The sequence below is a fragment of the Penicillium expansum genome (genome assembly GCF_000769745.1).
Source record: "Penicillium expansum strain MD-8 chromosome Unknown contig224, whole genome shotgun sequence".
Lineage (NCBI taxonomy): Eukaryota > Fungi > Ascomycota > Eurotiomycetes > Eurotiales > Aspergillaceae > Penicillium > Penicillium expansum.
In genome coordinates this window covers 228,502-243,928 of record NW_015971275.1, presented here as the reverse complement: position 1 = coordinate 243,928, position 15,427 = coordinate 228,502, and the positions used below count along the sequence as shown (strand labels likewise).

The window sequence follows — 15,427 nt, the reverse complement described above, 5'->3', positions numbered from 1 at the left end:
CTAAATCAAATACACCGCTCCCAATTGCTTGAAGGGGCGTTCTTGCTTCCCAAGGAAGATCCTAATATTTGGCTCGGTACCTATAGCAAGGAGCATCACAACGTATTGACATAGGTTACAAGACTGGACGGCATCTTCACAAGCAGGGTGATCTTTCTAAAGCAAGTCAGCCAAAACTTCGGTCTTAATATTCTTTGTCTCGTCGTCGGGGTGACCTATAGTATCATACTATGTCCTGCACGTGACTAGCATATGTAGTTGCCTGATCTATCCCGAGGTCGATACCTCTGATGCCAAGGAATCAATAAACAACAGCATACGCCCTCAATTCCATTGTCGTCTGATCGAACATTCATCATCATCCATCCGGGATCTGAAGTCAATCTCCAGCTGCTCTACTGCACCCACCATTGATATGGCACCAGTCATATCACGAACAAATCGAGTGTGGTCTCGGAGAGAAATTGAGGGATTGATAGCAGATGGGCGAAAAATAATCATATTTGGTGACCAGGTACTCAAGGCCGACGCGTGGATACCATACCACCCAGGCGGTGATAAATCCATATTGCACATGGTCGGTCGGGATGGGACGGATGAAATCACAGCATTACACTCAGAGGAAGCACAGGCATATATGCAGAAGTATGCTATAGGAAGAGTACATGGAAAATGGGAAAACTTCTTGCCTCCGATACAAGGAGGAATATTCAGAACGCTAGTAACCAAGGATGACGACAAACCCGAGTATTTCAGCTCATCTGGACAATCAACACCACCATCACTTGTATTCGATACTGAAGAGACAACAGACGAACTTCGTCTGAGGCGGATGGGCAATGATACACCAATCTCTCAAGCTTCATTATCAGAGCCAGAGCCAAAGCCGGAGCCGGAGCAATTCAAATATACAGAAGCATCAACAGCTCACGCAATATCATCAAACCTTTCAAAATATCCTCGTCTTGATCAGATGTCGCAACACGAGGTCATCTCAAAGTACCGCCAACTCGATGAAAAATTGCGATCCGAAGGACTCTACCAGTGCCCATACAGCTCCTATGCTGTCGAATTTATCCGATACTCGACTCTTTTCTTTCTCTTCTTGACATGCCTTCACTATTCCTATTACGCTCTTTCGAGCCTTTTCCTTGGGTTACTCTGGCACCTTCTTTCATTCCTCGTCCACGACGCCGGACATCTAAGCATAACACATGGGTTCCACACGGACAGCTGCATTGGAATTTTTGTTGCAGATTTCATTGGTGGACTCTCGGTTGGTTGGTGGAAACGAAATCACAACGTGCATCATATAGCAACCAACTCGCCCGAGCACGATCCGGATATCCAGCATATGCCATTTTTCGCCATCTCTCCTCGATTCTTTGGCTCCCTAAGCTCGACCTACTACGACCGCGTTATGCCTTTCGATGCTGCAGCACAGTGGTTCATCAAGCGCCAGCATTACCTATACTATCCCATACTTTTACTGGGTCGTTTCAACCTATACCGCCTAGCATGGTCATACCTATTAGATCCGAAGCAATCGCCTCGGAAAGGCTCAGCATGGTGGCATCGCTACCTTGAAATAACTGGCCAGGTGTTTTTCTGGTATTGGTACGGCTACCGAACGCTATACCTCTCGATCCCGATGTGGTCGTCTCGCATCGCATTCCTGTTCATCTCGCATATGGTCACAGCCCCTTTGCACGTTCAACTCACTCTTAGTCACTTTGCTATGTCGAGCGCTGATGGGGGTGTCCACGAGTCTTTTGCTCAGAAGATGGTGCGGACGACGATGGACGTCGATTGCCCGCCTTGGTTGGACTTCATACATGGCGGTCTCAATTTCCAAGTCGTGCATCATTTGTTCCCTCGTCTCCCAAGACATAACCTGCGCAGGGCGCAGAAGTATGTCAAAGAGTTCTGCGATGACGTCGGAATGCCCTATGTAATATTTACCTTTACGCGCGGGAACAAGGAAGTTATTGGCAGACTGGGCGAGGTCGCCGAGCAGTTAAGGGTGATGGAAGAGTGCAGAAAGGTCGCTGCGAAGGATTTGATCGAGGGTCACCACAGTCATTAATTGGTTTGTTTGATTTTGTTCTTTTATTTTGAGTATATAGCCAAAAAGTAAATATACTGCTGTTGTGCTGATTTCAAGCATAGCTTCTTCCTTATAGTGACGGTGCAATATCTAACATTTGGGAGCTCAAGGCGTTTGCCATTGTAGTATCCCAAACATTATTTCTGCTCTTCTCTTATCCAAAGTTTGGTAGTGACTGTGTCAACCAGTTCGTCGCTGTAGGTGCGAAATATATTTGTATCGGTATGCCATACAAAAGATGCCTGATTTTGAACTACCTGGCGGCTGATTGTCTCCATCCAAGTCATTTTCAAGGCCCTAGGGCCAGATTAAGTGATTACCAACGGCAATGAGATTTCCCAGCTGCAGGTTGGACCCTTGTAACCTTGCCAGGTGGACGCTTGTTCGAAACCGTAAAGAACCGCACCTTAGGTTTTGGGCGTTGACATGGAATGCCATGTACTCAGATCTCGAATCCTACTAGACACTCCAACACACCAGTCATTACTTTTTTCCCCTTCCTAGTTTTTCTCTATTTCGGCCGAGAGATGATATTTCGCTTACTGCATAGCTCAATATATGTATAGCTACCTACGATGTATGTACAGTGTAGGTAATTGTTCTACACAAAAACGTAGACTAGGGAACTTCACCAAGCCCATCTTTCAAATTGCCATCCTGGATGAAGAAGGTGACAAGAAGCAATCAATTTAAAGGCCATGCCGAGGACCGTTGCAATCATGCCAAAACACATCTCGGCTGTCAGATAGTAACCTCACATGCGGGGGTTCGTTCCACTTTAAGGAATCTTCAACGACGATCAATCTAATCAATGTAACATCCCTCGCGATCTCAACAATTTCCCCACAGATTCAGGAACAATTGGACAATCTAAAACAATCAAAAGACGAAATAGGAGTTCCCAATGTGTTCATAAACCCCGAGAGATGCTATATAGGCACTGATAGCCACAAGATGGACAGTCTAAATACCCTACAGTCTAAATGAAGTTCTCTGCACAAATTCTTCTTCCTTTCTTCCTCGCTCTTGCGCCTTCAGCGTCGGCTACTTCCCCGAGCGATCTTCAAGCGCAAATTGGACACCATGTCATCTTCTCTTACCCTGGCCTCGAGCCACCAACCCATCTCCTTGATCTAATCTCTGAAGGCAAAGTTGGTGGCATCATCCTCTTCGGCGAAAATGTCGGTGACAACCTCACAACCACAATCGACAACTTCCAGGAGACTTATAAGCAGAGTCCATACTATTCAGGCAGTCCTTTATTCATCATGACAGACCAAGAAGGCGGAAAAGTTCGTCGATTGGCCGGCGGACCAGTAGAAAGTGCTAAGCAAATCGGCCAAGCCGCTGATCCGGAAGCGGCAGCGACACAGATGGGCAAAGATGCCGCGAGCACGCTCGAGACATTCAAAAACAACGTCAATCTGGCACCTGTGTTGGATGTGTATCGCGAGGCCGGAGACTTCGCTGATGCCTCCCAGCGCTCCTTCAGTAACTCATCCCGCGTCGTTGCAACATGCGGGTCTGCTTTTATCAGCGCTCAGCAGTCAGCCGGTGTCATCGCATCCGCCAAGCACTTCCCTGGCCTTGGTGCAGCCGCCGCAGGCGAGAATACGGATTTGCAGCCCGTTACCATTGACTTGACCCTCGAAGAGCTGCGCAAGGTGGATATGGCTCCGTATACCAAGGCCATCACGGCGGGTGTGGACATGGTTATGACTTCGTGGGCTATCTATCCTGCTTTGGACCCGATCTATCCCTCTGGGCTAAGCAAGACTATTATCCAAGACGAGTTGCGGGGTAGGCTTCGCTTCAAGGGTGTTACTATCACTGATGCTATTGAGGCGGGAGCGCTGCAGGCGTTCGGCGATCAGGCTGCTCGTGGGTTGTTGGCTGCACAGGCTGGTGTTGATATATTGCTTGCGGCTAAGAGAGATGTCACTCAGGGAGAGGATATATATAATGCTCTACTTACTGCGCTGGAGGATGGGTCGTTGGACAAGGATGCATTTTCCACCGCGACACAAAGAATACTAGAGGTTCGGAAGAGGCTTGTTTAGATAGACGACCGTGTGTGTGTGTGTGTGTGTGTGTTTTAGAAGGACCGAAGCTGAGTTGCATGAAATTTGAACAAAGAAATTCAGTCATATATTTCAGATCGCATGTCTCAGCGAAGACTCGAAGTAACTTCGGAAACGGTGGGCCAATCTTGACGGTGTCCAGGCTATGCATGAGGCTTTGAATGCTCATTGATGTATACCTCTGCGGGACCTGTCCCCGGGTCCATGTTAGAGACCTATAACCTTATCTCACCAAATAATGACAATGCTACCTACACATTATATTGCTAGCTGTAGTAATATGGCACATGTAAATTCATACTTGTCTGCCCAACTTATCTGACCTATTTCATGACCAACAGAAAAATCGCTGCACTATCCCAGCCTTGTTGGTCCACTATAGGCTGGGGGCTCACACATGATAATCGCCCGTCGTCAATTTCAATTGAAATATAAAAGAATTTTCTTGTTGTAATTATACTATCCAGTTATAATGTGCCAAGTTAAAGTGAGGCACGCCTTTGCCGACGTATATGCTGGCCGCACAAAAACACCAGAATGGAAGAATTTAATTTTCTTAGAACCGCCACACACCATGACTACAAAACTTCTACTAACTACACTAAAAAGCAAGTCGTGTGAACAAAAAGCAAAAAGTTAATGATAAGAGTGGGATTTGAACCCACGCCTCTTGCGAGACCAGGAAACTATTGCTAGTTGGGGAGTCAAGGTATACCTTAACCTGGCGCCTTAGACCAACTCGGCCATCTTACCAATTGATGAAGGGTCTATCGAAATATGGCTACATGAGCGAAAACTTAAGTAGTCCTAGATCAACATAGACGAACATACATGCTAGGGATCCCTACTGTACAAATTTCCTTGACGCGATCAATCCATTCTACGTAAAGAAAGGTTGGACGAAAGTTGAGTCAGTGTCGAACATGCTTTATAGGCCATTTATTTATTCTAACGTTTCAAATCTCCTAATTATCTAATATAGAAGATAATTTCAGGCAGCATATGCCGTTTAATAAATAAAAAAACAGCGCAGACAGCACCATTCTTAGATCAAAAAATTATCCTGAAAGGATAAAAAAAAGTGACCGACGCAGGGATCGAACCTGCAATCTCTTGATTCGTAGTCAAGCGCCTTGCCATTGGGCCAGCCGGCCGCTGTTATTGTGAATCTTGGCTAAAAAGTGCATTATGAGCGGAAACAAAATGTGGACTCACTTGATATCTCTTCAGTCTCATTGGGGACATCTATCGTCGTGACAATTGATCTATATTTACTTTGAAATGTATAAGAGTACTCTTAGAGTAATGCCGATTACCTTATTTACCTTGTTCGATATCAATCCCGACACTTGACACATAAACTCCCACGTCGAGGAGCATTATATATATTGCCATCCAGCCTCTGGATAAGATGCCTACTACAAGCTACTCCAACATATAAACCGTTCACGACCATATTCAATGTTGCTCCTAACCCCATAGATATATATCAGCACCGTTAAAGGGCCAACTGATATCAAGATATATTCTAGTCAAGTCACGCAGATGAAATAGCGTCGTATAGAAAGTGGATGTACATGAACTAGGGAGTTGGAATATGCAGGATAGCCTTTCTATACAGTACATTATACATGGAACGCTGCTACAGTGGGGAATAGGGTTCTCATTTATGTAATGACTCTTGTGGCCCACATGGTTTGCCAATAGCGTTAAATGGCTTGAGTGACTAAGTTAGCGACAGAGCCGTGGAGGCATGGAAGACAAGCTTCATCACATGCAAGCATATATTTGATTGTCCCTGCGATACTACATAGTAATCATGAGAAATTTCATAGATAAACGGCTGGGGACCAAATCTAAACATAGTTTGCGCTGTAATGTACACAGTAGCCCGACGTTGTTTTGGCGATTACCTCCAAGGTTGCCTTTAATGCAGGCACTAAGTACTTCATTTGGCCCCCACTGTTCTAGGTTTCATACTGCAAAAAAAGCCGTCCAAAGTACGGAGTAAACCACTTCTGTGGCGGTAGAACGGCGCTAAATGTACTAGACCATAGAGAAAACCTCGAGTTAGGGCTTTCACGTTGTGTGGTATCCCTAGATCGGGGTTCGTTAAGACCTTAGCGAAGTGAGTACCTTCGGAGTTAGACATATAAGCGCGTAATTACTGAGAGAATACTCCGTACAGAGTAGAGCAATCAAAGTATACCTAAAATATAACATCCGCAGTGATTAGTCCCGCAGGAGCCAGTTGGTTTCATAATATTTTCGGATGCCGTAGAATAGATATCCCATGCAGCTATTCCAATCGGTGTGCTTTCGCAGGGATTCTCGAAGGAGATAGAACCACAAATGGTTAGAATCACAGTGTATACCGGGATGAGAGGATAGGAAGAAATTGACTAATGGATTGGTCCGTAACAATGAAAATAATGAAGCTCCGATCCAATGGGAGATTTCCCATAAGGCTAGGCCGATCTTGAGTGGGCCAGTGGTCTAGGATTAAGCTGCAAAGACAAGAAATAAGACAAAATTCACTCTAAATCGAAGCAAACCCCTGGTTCCTATGAGAAATTTTGATGCGAAATTGCTTGTTTAAATAACAAGGGACCACAAAAAGTACCAAAGTACTCTGTGTAGTTGAAAGAAGTGTCGCCACCACGGACCAGACCGGAGGCGATTCCGCCCCGACCATTTCGAGCTCCACTGCTGATTATCCCCGGTCTTATTTTTTTGTCTTCTCAACCCCTCCTCTGTCTAACTCACTGTCATTCCCTTTTCCCTACATTTCCACTCCAGGTTTTCTGTAACCTACTGATTTCTAGAAGCTTATCCTTTTTATTCCGTGGAGCTCTGACTGAGCGCGCCGCAAACCTCAAGCCACCATGGGGCTTTCCAAAACGAACAGGATCTTGATCCTGCTGGTCATTGATACAGCATTTTTCTTGCTTGAATTAATCACTGGTTCGTATTTTGACAGCTTGACCGCATGCGACCGGGTTCTGACAGTGTTTCTTAGGTTATGCCGTCCATTCTCTCGCCCTTGTCGCCGATTCCTTCCATATGGTACGCTGCCATCTACGATCCTGCTCTCCGGCTGATAACTAACGTGAATAGTTGAATGATGTCTTATCCTTGTGTGTTGGATTATGGGCGGTGAAGGTTGCAAACCGGGAGACCACCTCCAACACCTACACCTATGGCGTAAGTTGATGGTCAATACCACCCCCGAAGGACGTTCTGACAATTGGTTCTCTTTTATGCAGTGGCAACGAGCGGAGACACTTGGCGCCTTAGTGAATGGCGTATTCCTAGTCGCCCTGTGCATGTCGATTTTCTTGGAGGCAACTCAGCGATTGTTCGAACCCCAGGAAGTGCAAAACCCCCGATTTGTTTGCATTGTTGGCTGCTTCGGCCTGGCCTCTAATATCATCGGATTGGCGCTATTCCATGACCACTCACACGGACCCGGGGGTGGCCACGACCACGGTCACGACCATGAGGAACATGACCATGATCATGATATCGAGGCTGGTGATCACGATCACGATCACGACCATACACATATCGCCGACGAGAGCGAGAGCACCCCGGGGGCTACTGCTGGTTTTGGCGGACCAAACTCCCTCACACACTCTACCACCGAACCATCCCGAAAGCGACGCGACACCCAGACCCGCGGCCCCAGGAGATACAGCACTTCGACTGGACGCGGATTCGTAAGCCCCGACGATATTCCCGTGCTTCCAGAGAGATTGAGACAAGGGATTATCGCAGCCAGTCAATACCGCAATGAACATTCCTCGGATTCGGAGAATGGCCACGACGAGGATGAGATCCCATCTGAGCGTTCAGGTCTCCTGAGTCACCGCGATCGCACTACTAACTACACCGATGAGGAAGGAGCTCCGGTCAAGGTCCACGACCACCGCGATGAAGATGTCCACAAATCTCACAACCATGCTCAGCCCAAGCCGAAGGACCAGAAGAAGGGTCACAACCACGACCTCAACATGCGCGGTGTCTTCCTCCACGTCATGGGAGACGCTCTCGGAAACATTGGTGTGATCGTTTCTGCGCTCATTATCTGGTTGACGGACTACGAATGGCGCTATTACGTCGACCCGGGTATTTCCCTCGTTATTACCCTGATCATTCTTGCATCCGCCATTCCGTTGTGCAAAGCCGCCTCGCGTATCCTTCTCCAGGCCGTGCCCCCCGGTATGAGCATTGATCATATAAAGGAGGACATTGAGCGTCTCCCCGGTGTCATTGGTTCGCACCACCTGCACGTTTGGCAACTCAGCGACACCAAGATTGTGGCATCGATTCATCTCCAAGTGGACACCGAGATCAAGGGCGAAGGCTCGGAGAGGTACATGCGTCTGGCTAGACAGGTGAGACGCTGTCTCCATGCCTACGGTATCCACTCTTCGACTATTCAACCTGAGTTTGCACCGGAAAGTGATACCGAAGACAATGGACAAGCATCATCCTCTCGGGACACCGATGATCACGTTCCCAGTCGTGCTGGCAGCGTTCGCGAGGGTGACCCGCAAGCATGCCTCCTGGAGTGTGACACGAACTGTGCCCGAGGAGGCCAGTGTTGCCCCAAAAAGTGAAATTAATTCCCTCATGTGGTGACTTCCCACACACTCTCGTTTCCCATTTGGCACCATGAGCCCCAAACATCTCACCCCTACGGTTTTTCTATTCAGATACCCTATCTTTTATCTTCACCTTTTTGTTCGGGTAAATTCACAGAGAATTGCCCTACTCATTATCATATTAATTGTCTGGTTTTCTTGGAAGTGGTAGTCTCCTTTGGGCCGACCAGTTTTTGGGAATTGCACGGGAATGCATGGCAATGCATGCCATGCAATATCATCCTATCTGCAGACATAGACCCGCTGACCCGCTGTATTCTTTGGACCGCATTTTTTATGTACTTCTACTTTATCTCTAATTCAAGATTTGCGAATCAGCCTTGGAAATGTATGTACAATAGTAAGTAATTGTGATGTACCTAGGTAGATAATATGCTTGTTAAGGGTCCGCACGTGACCGCCCCATGTTTGGCGATCGACACATCTCGACCCGAAGCTTAAAACAATTGCCTGTTCTGCAAATCCCCCTGTCTCCAAATAGAACACCATGTTATGAACTTTTTCCTTTTTTTGATTCTTCACCATTCATTCTTTTTGGTCCTTTTCATTCGTATGCCCAGAGCATGACCAGTCATTCCTTACTTTGAACATCAGCCCCGTCTTATCTGGGGTCGAGCCACCGTAATTTAGTCTTGCTGTCAAGCTAAGCCAAACATGACATTCGCCTACCCACGCAGCACGGGCGCTTCTTCGCTTCCCTCCTTCAACCAACATCAGCCATCGAGATCACAAAATATCCTCAGCCGTGTGTGGGAGTCCATACCCCCAGCAGCAAAACAATGGCTTCCCGGGAGTGTTAGCCGGGGATTGGACACAAATCGGGAGAGTGAGGGGATTAAGACAACGGCAGTCAAGATTGTTAAAGCTACCTTTACTATACCCAATGCCATCATTTTGCTGTGGATTTTCTCAATTCGGTGGGGTGAACGGACGGTATTTCAAGACAGCATCAACCAATGCCTTTGGGATAGCTGGGAGGAATGGGTAAGTTGACAGTGGCAGACCTGTCGCAGTTCAGTTTATTTGCCTTAGCTGATGCTAACACTTGAATGTCTCTAGCCTCAAGGCGCCACGCCACATCACATTGCCTTTATCGCCGACCCCCAACTTGTTGATCCCCACACTTACCCCGGTCGACCATGGCCTGTGTCGACTTTGACGGTTAAATACACCGACCAATATATGCGACGGTCATTTTCCTTGATACAAGATCACCTAGAGCCGGACTCAGTGCTGTTTCTCGGCGACCTTTTCGACGGCGGCAGAGAATGGGCCACGGCTACAAGTAGCAGCCCCGAACCGCGGTGGAAGAAGTATAAAGACTCCTTTTGGAAGAAGGAATTCGGGCGATTCATTAAAATCTTCTTGGACCCGTGGGAGAAATTAGTGAAGCCTCCTGTTGATGGAAGAGGGCGCAGAATGATTGCTAGTTTACCTGGCAATCACGATCTTGGATTCGGTAATGGTATCCAGGAACCCGTCCGTAATCGCTTCGAGTCATTTTTTGGAAACCCCAACCGTGTCGATGTTATTGGGAACCATACTTTCGTTTCAGTGGACACTCCCTCGCTGAGTGCGATGGACCAGCCCGATCCATTGACAGGCAGCTCTCCGACAGCCAGCGATGAAAACCGCTCTATGCGCCCGATCTGGAAAGACGCAGATGACTTCCTGGATAAGATGGCTATCCACAAGGCGAAGGCAGAGACGGACGAGCTGCGAATGCTCCAAAACCAGACTGAGGGGCATCATATATTCGATTATCGTATTGTCGACGCCGTCGAGCCCGTCATTCATCAAAAGCCTGAGCCAACAGGCGTTGGCTTTCCTACTATCATTCTCACACACGTCCCTCTCTATCGGAAGCCAGCTACCCCCTGTGGTCCTCTTCGCGAACGCTACCCGCCCGCTTCATTGGACGAGGAACTGGCGGAGGACGAGCCCAACTCTCTGAGAATTGCCGGTGGCTATCAGTACCAGAATGTCTTAACGCAAACTATTTCCACCGAATTGGTTTCCAAGGCAGGACCAAACGTCGTCCAGGTCTATTCCGGCGACGACCATGACTACTGTGAAGTATCCCATCGGGAATTCAATGGCTCGCCCAACGAAATCACAGTCAAAAGCGTTTCCTGGGCGATGGGAGTCCGTCACCCGGGCTTCGTCCTCACCAGTCTGTGGAATCCAATCGACCCCAAGACAGGCAAAGCCATCCAGGATGGTTCACCACCCACTATCCAAAACCACCTCTGCATCCTCCCAGACCAGCTGGGAATATTTTTCTACTACCTCACCATCCTAGCCCTCAGCCTCTCCATCCTCCTCCTCCGTTCTATATACCGCATCCTCTACATCCCAGAATCATCCCCATCCGGCGCCATTCTTCCCCTCTCTGAGCGCCGCTTTCCCCCACACCACCAGTACCACACCTCCGGCGCGTCTAGCTCTACTCTCTCACCGGCGGGTGGGCTAGCTAGCCGCAATGGCATGGCAGCCTCGACCCGCTACCCCGGAACTAAATCCCCACAAGAAGGTTATCGGGGTACAGACGATGAGTTTGGAGCCGTTGCCTCAAAGGATAAGGCTGCATGGCGCCCCGCCTCGGCTACCCGCTCCCGATCGACGGTGTCACTCATCGTCCGGGACCTGTACCATTCCGTCAAGTTTGTGGCGCAAGTGGTGCTGACTGTGTATGTCATCGTGATCTGGCGCTGGTAGCTGGTCCGGCCAGTTTTTTCTCCTTCTTTTCTTTAGCGAGCATCAAAATAATAGACAAGCATTCCGCCGGAATACATGCCGAATTGGCGTAGTCCTAGTTTCTCAAGTGATCGTGTGATCTGTTCCTAGCACTAACCTCACCCTCGTGATACATAAAAATAGAGTGAAAAAAAAGTAGAATGAGCTGGAGCTAAGCTCTCGACCTACGCCACTTCCAAGGTTCTTGCTTGGCCAAGACAACCGGCATCGACCGGCACGTGTTTATTCGCCGAGTCTGGCACCGATCTGGCCATGTGTATCCACGGATATCTCCGATAATTCACCGTATGTGACCAACGTCGGGATAGCGTCGGGTAGTCGGTCCAATCCGCGACTCGGGAAAAATAGCGCAATGCACGGGACAAGCCATTTCGTTTAGTTTTTCCCCGGTAATTTTAGCAAATTTTGGCACCTGCCGGCCCTGGGAAAGCGAAACTTCGGAACGGGGAAATTAATAATTTTTTCATAATTTTTTTCCTTCCCAATCTGGCTCCGGTGAACAGTGAACAGTGAACAGATCATCGACATCTTCGGTTATTGGCCGTGGAAATCTCGGGCCCTTACTCCGTACAGGTCTGGGGAAAATTTGGGTCTGGGGTGAGGGGAAAAGACGGGGGAAAAGTTATTTGTAGATTTGAAATCTCTCATAGTCTTCCTACTATTCCAATTAAGTGTGCAATTCAACAAAATACATACATATTACCACTATACAGAGGACCAACCCAAATCGAAGCCGTAAAAATCCCGAGAATTATGTAAGAAAAAATCCAGGGCCGTTTCCTTTCTCCCGATGCGGGACGCCGATACCGATCGGCATTAGCCCAACCCGGTCTCCCCCTGTTTTCGGCCTGTCATGTGGTATGTAGAGACTATTTCCGTCCCCATATTCCTAAGACATATCTTTTACAACGGAATAGCCGAAATACAATCCAATGCAATTACTGAGTTCAACGTACATTTCATATTCTCAATGTGTATTTTCGCCGATCCTACTGTGTAAGGCAAGTGCAAAGTAAGTGAAACGCAAGGTTCAGGGCACAAAAACCTTGGGATAAAAAAACAGACTCGGTTCGGCGTCGAGTCAATTTGTGTTGGGCCAATAAATGGCCCGGTACGACTCCGGGGGCTGAGTCCACTCAGCTGCCATTGGTCTCTCCACTTTCGGTCGAACTCTATCCCCAGGCCCAAAACATCCTGAAATCCGTGGGAATGGGGAAAATGCTATTCAGGGATTGGACAAGATGCAGATTTTTCATGGGCTGTCCAGATGGTTCCACCCCGCTGTTTTCGGGGTTTGTTGATTGCAAATTTCCCCCGGCCTGGAGGGCCATGTGGTTCAGATTTTGGGGACTGGGGAAGTACAAATAGGGACGATTGACCTCCAGGTTTTTCTTTTCTTTATTTGTTTGTATAATTCACTTCCTCTACTCTCTTCAACTCTTCTTTACCACATCACTCTTCTTTACTATATCTCCTCTATCCTCTCTACTCACTCAACACATACACCTACTTGGATTGAACTTGCTTCTCTCTGATCACATTCACAATGGGCTTCGCTTTGAAGAGGCCAGATGATGCCGTGGGCTCTGCTGCCCCGGCCATCATGATTGGATTGTTCGTTGCTTTCGGTGGTGTTCTCTTTGGGTATGTGCCACTCTCAAGTTCTATACTCCTATTTCCAAAGACAAGTCTAACATCCATCTAGATATGACACAGGTACCATCAGTGGTATTCTCGCCATGACAAAATGGCGCGAGATGTTCTCAACCGGCTTCATCAACGAGAAAGATCACCTGCCTGATGTCACATCCTCCCAATCATCAATGATTGTCTCTCTCCTCTCAGCCGGAACTTTCTTCGGTGCCCTCGGTGCCGCCCCTATTGCTGATAAGTTCGGTCGACGACTGGGAATGATCATGGAGAGCTTCGTCTTCGTCTTCGGAGTCATCCTCCAAACCGCCTCCACCTCCATCCCCCTCTTCGTAGCCGGCCGTTTCTTCGCCGGATTCGGCGTCGGTCTCCTCTCTGCCACAATCCCCCTCTACCAATCCGAGACTGCCCCTAAATGGATCCGTGGCACAATCGTCGGCGCCTACCAACTCGCCATCACAATTGGTCTCCTCCTCGCTGCCATCGTCAACAACTCCACCAAGGACCGTGATGATACCGGCTGCTACCGAATCCCCATCGCCATCCAGTTCGCCTGGGCCATCATCCTCGTTGGCGGCATGCTTGTCCTCCCCGAAACTCCCCGTTTCCTGATCAAGCAAGACCGCTACGAGGAAGCCACCAAGGCCCTCGCTCGTCTCCGTCGCATGGACGTCGATGACCCCGCCGTCCTTGCCGAACTCGCCGAGATCCAGGCAAACCACGAGTTCGAAATGCGTCTTGGAAAGGCTTCCTACCTTGAGATCGTCCGCGGATCCCTCGGCAAGCGTCTCGCTACCGGCTGCGCAGTCCAGGGTCTGCAGCAGCTCGCCGGTGTCAACTTCATCTTCTACTACGGCACAACCTTCTTCCAGAACTCTGGCATCTCGAACTCCTTCGTCATCACCCTAATCACAAGCATCATCAACGTCGTCTCCACCTTCCCCGGTCTCTACATGGTCGAGAAGTGGGGTCGTCGTCCTTTGCTCATGTTCGGTGCTGTTGGCATGTGCGTCTCGCAATTCATCGTCGCTATCGTTGGTACTGCCATCGACTCCGATGTCTCAAACAAGGTCCTCATCGCCTTCGTTTGCATCTACATCTTCTTCTTCGCCAGTTCCTGGGGTCCTGTTGCCTGGGTCGTCACCGGTGAACTCTTCCCCCTCAAGGCTCGTGCCAAGTGTCTCTCCATCACCACCGCCACCAACTGGCTCCTTAACTGGGCTATTGCCTACGCCACCCCCTACATGGTCAACAGCGGCCCTGGAAATGCCAATCTAGGCTCTAAGGTGTTCTTCATCTGGGGTGGATTCTGCTTTATCTGTGGTATCTTTGTTTACACTTGCATTTACGAGACCAAGGGTCTTTCCCTTGAGCAGGTTGATGAGCTTTATGCTAAGGTTCCCCGTGCTTGGAACTCCGTTGGCTGGGTTCCTTCCGTGAACTACACTGAGCAGCTTGAGTATGATGCTGGTGAGAAGAAGGCTGAGGCTGCTACCCACCTTGAGAGTGTTGAGGCTAAGGCTGAGGCTTGATCTTGATATTGTGGGATGTTTAACGATTTTCTTTTTCTGTTCTTGTTTGTTTTTCTATAAATACTTGTTATACCTTGAGCGTGGTCTTTGTTTCAACTCGATGGTTCTACGTGCTGAATGATCTTTTATTATTATTATTGTGATATCTACGGTCTTATGCTACGAGCTTCAATATGATTTTTTTTTATATTATTTTTCTATCTGAAAATTTAAGGGTGAATATGTGTAAAAACCTAGGAACAAGAGACTCTGGAAAGTCTTTAGTTGTCTGAAGTGCAAACGAATCATTCTGAGTGGACAGAGAGTATAAGGCGAATAAGATCGGAAGAGGTGGGACCTTTCTGTCTCTTTTATCTAACAGTTTGCGAGACCATCTCAGCTATATCTTCGGTCAAAATAGGGAAAGTAATTATTACCTGCTGTTGAAACTCGGCATCATGACGATTTCGCCGAGCAGCTCCACTATTCCCGAATGTTCACCAAAATGATAACCAAATACTAGTACCATTTACCCTGCGAGCTTTGTCTTGCTACCCTACGACCACGTCATTTACCATTCACCGTGCAATATGACATATTTTCACAATCGCAAAGTATATAGCAAACTAATAAGTTACAGTCTCACGCACGGTA

At 48.1% G+C, this 15,427-nt stretch overlaps 5 protein-coding genes across 5 annotated transcripts; all 5 read left to right on the top strand.

Moving 5' to 3' along the window:
• Positions 1–574: 574 nt before the first annotated feature.
• Positions 575–2,086, top strand: PEX2_067250 (acyl-CoA desaturase; the record flags this gene model as incomplete). The annotated part of the gene is made up of 1 exon (XM_016743996.1): positions 575–2,086. One exon carries the CDS (start codon positions 575–577, stop codon positions 2,084–2,086), a length of 1,512 nt encoding a protein of 503 aa, XP_016599709.1.
• Positions 2,087–3,090: 1,004 nt separating this feature from the next.
• On the top strand, positions 3,091–4,167 carry PEX2_067240 (putative glycosyl hydrolase; the record flags this gene model as incomplete). The annotated part of the gene is made up of 1 exon (XM_016743995.1): positions 3,091–4,167. One exon carries the CDS (start codon positions 3,091–3,093, stop codon positions 4,165–4,167), a length of 1,077 nt encoding a protein of 358 aa, XP_016599708.1.
• Positions 4,168–7,073: 2,906 nt separating this feature from the next.
• On the top strand, positions 7,074–8,810 carry PEX2_067230 (cation diffusion facilitator family transporter; the record flags this gene model as incomplete). The annotated part of the gene is made up of 4 exons (XM_016743994.1): positions 7,074–7,152; positions 7,208–7,254; positions 7,306–7,392; positions 7,455–8,810. 4 exons carry the CDS (start codon positions 7,074–7,076, stop codon positions 8,808–8,810), a joined length of 1,569 nt encoding a protein of 522 aa, XP_016599707.1.
• Positions 8,811–9,509: 699 nt separating this feature from the next.
• PEX2_067220 (putative manganese ion homeostasis (Fr)) lies at positions 9,510–11,573 on the top strand (the record flags this gene model as incomplete). The annotated part of the gene is made up of 2 exons (XM_016743993.1): positions 9,510–9,839; positions 9,915–11,573. 2 exons carry the CDS (start codon positions 9,510–9,512, stop codon positions 11,571–11,573), a joined length of 1,989 nt encoding a protein of 662 aa, XP_016599706.1.
• A 1,585-nt stretch (positions 11,574–13,158) lies between these two features.
• On the top strand, positions 13,159–14,794 carry PEX2_067210 (Major facilitator superfamily domain, general substrate transporter; the record flags this gene model as incomplete). Its single annotated transcript, XM_016743992.1, has 2 exons — positions 13,159–13,256; positions 13,318–14,794. 2 exons carry the CDS (start codon positions 13,159–13,161, stop codon positions 14,792–14,794), a joined length of 1,575 nt encoding a protein of 524 aa, XP_016599705.1.
• Positions 14,795–15,427: the final 633 nt, after the last annotated feature.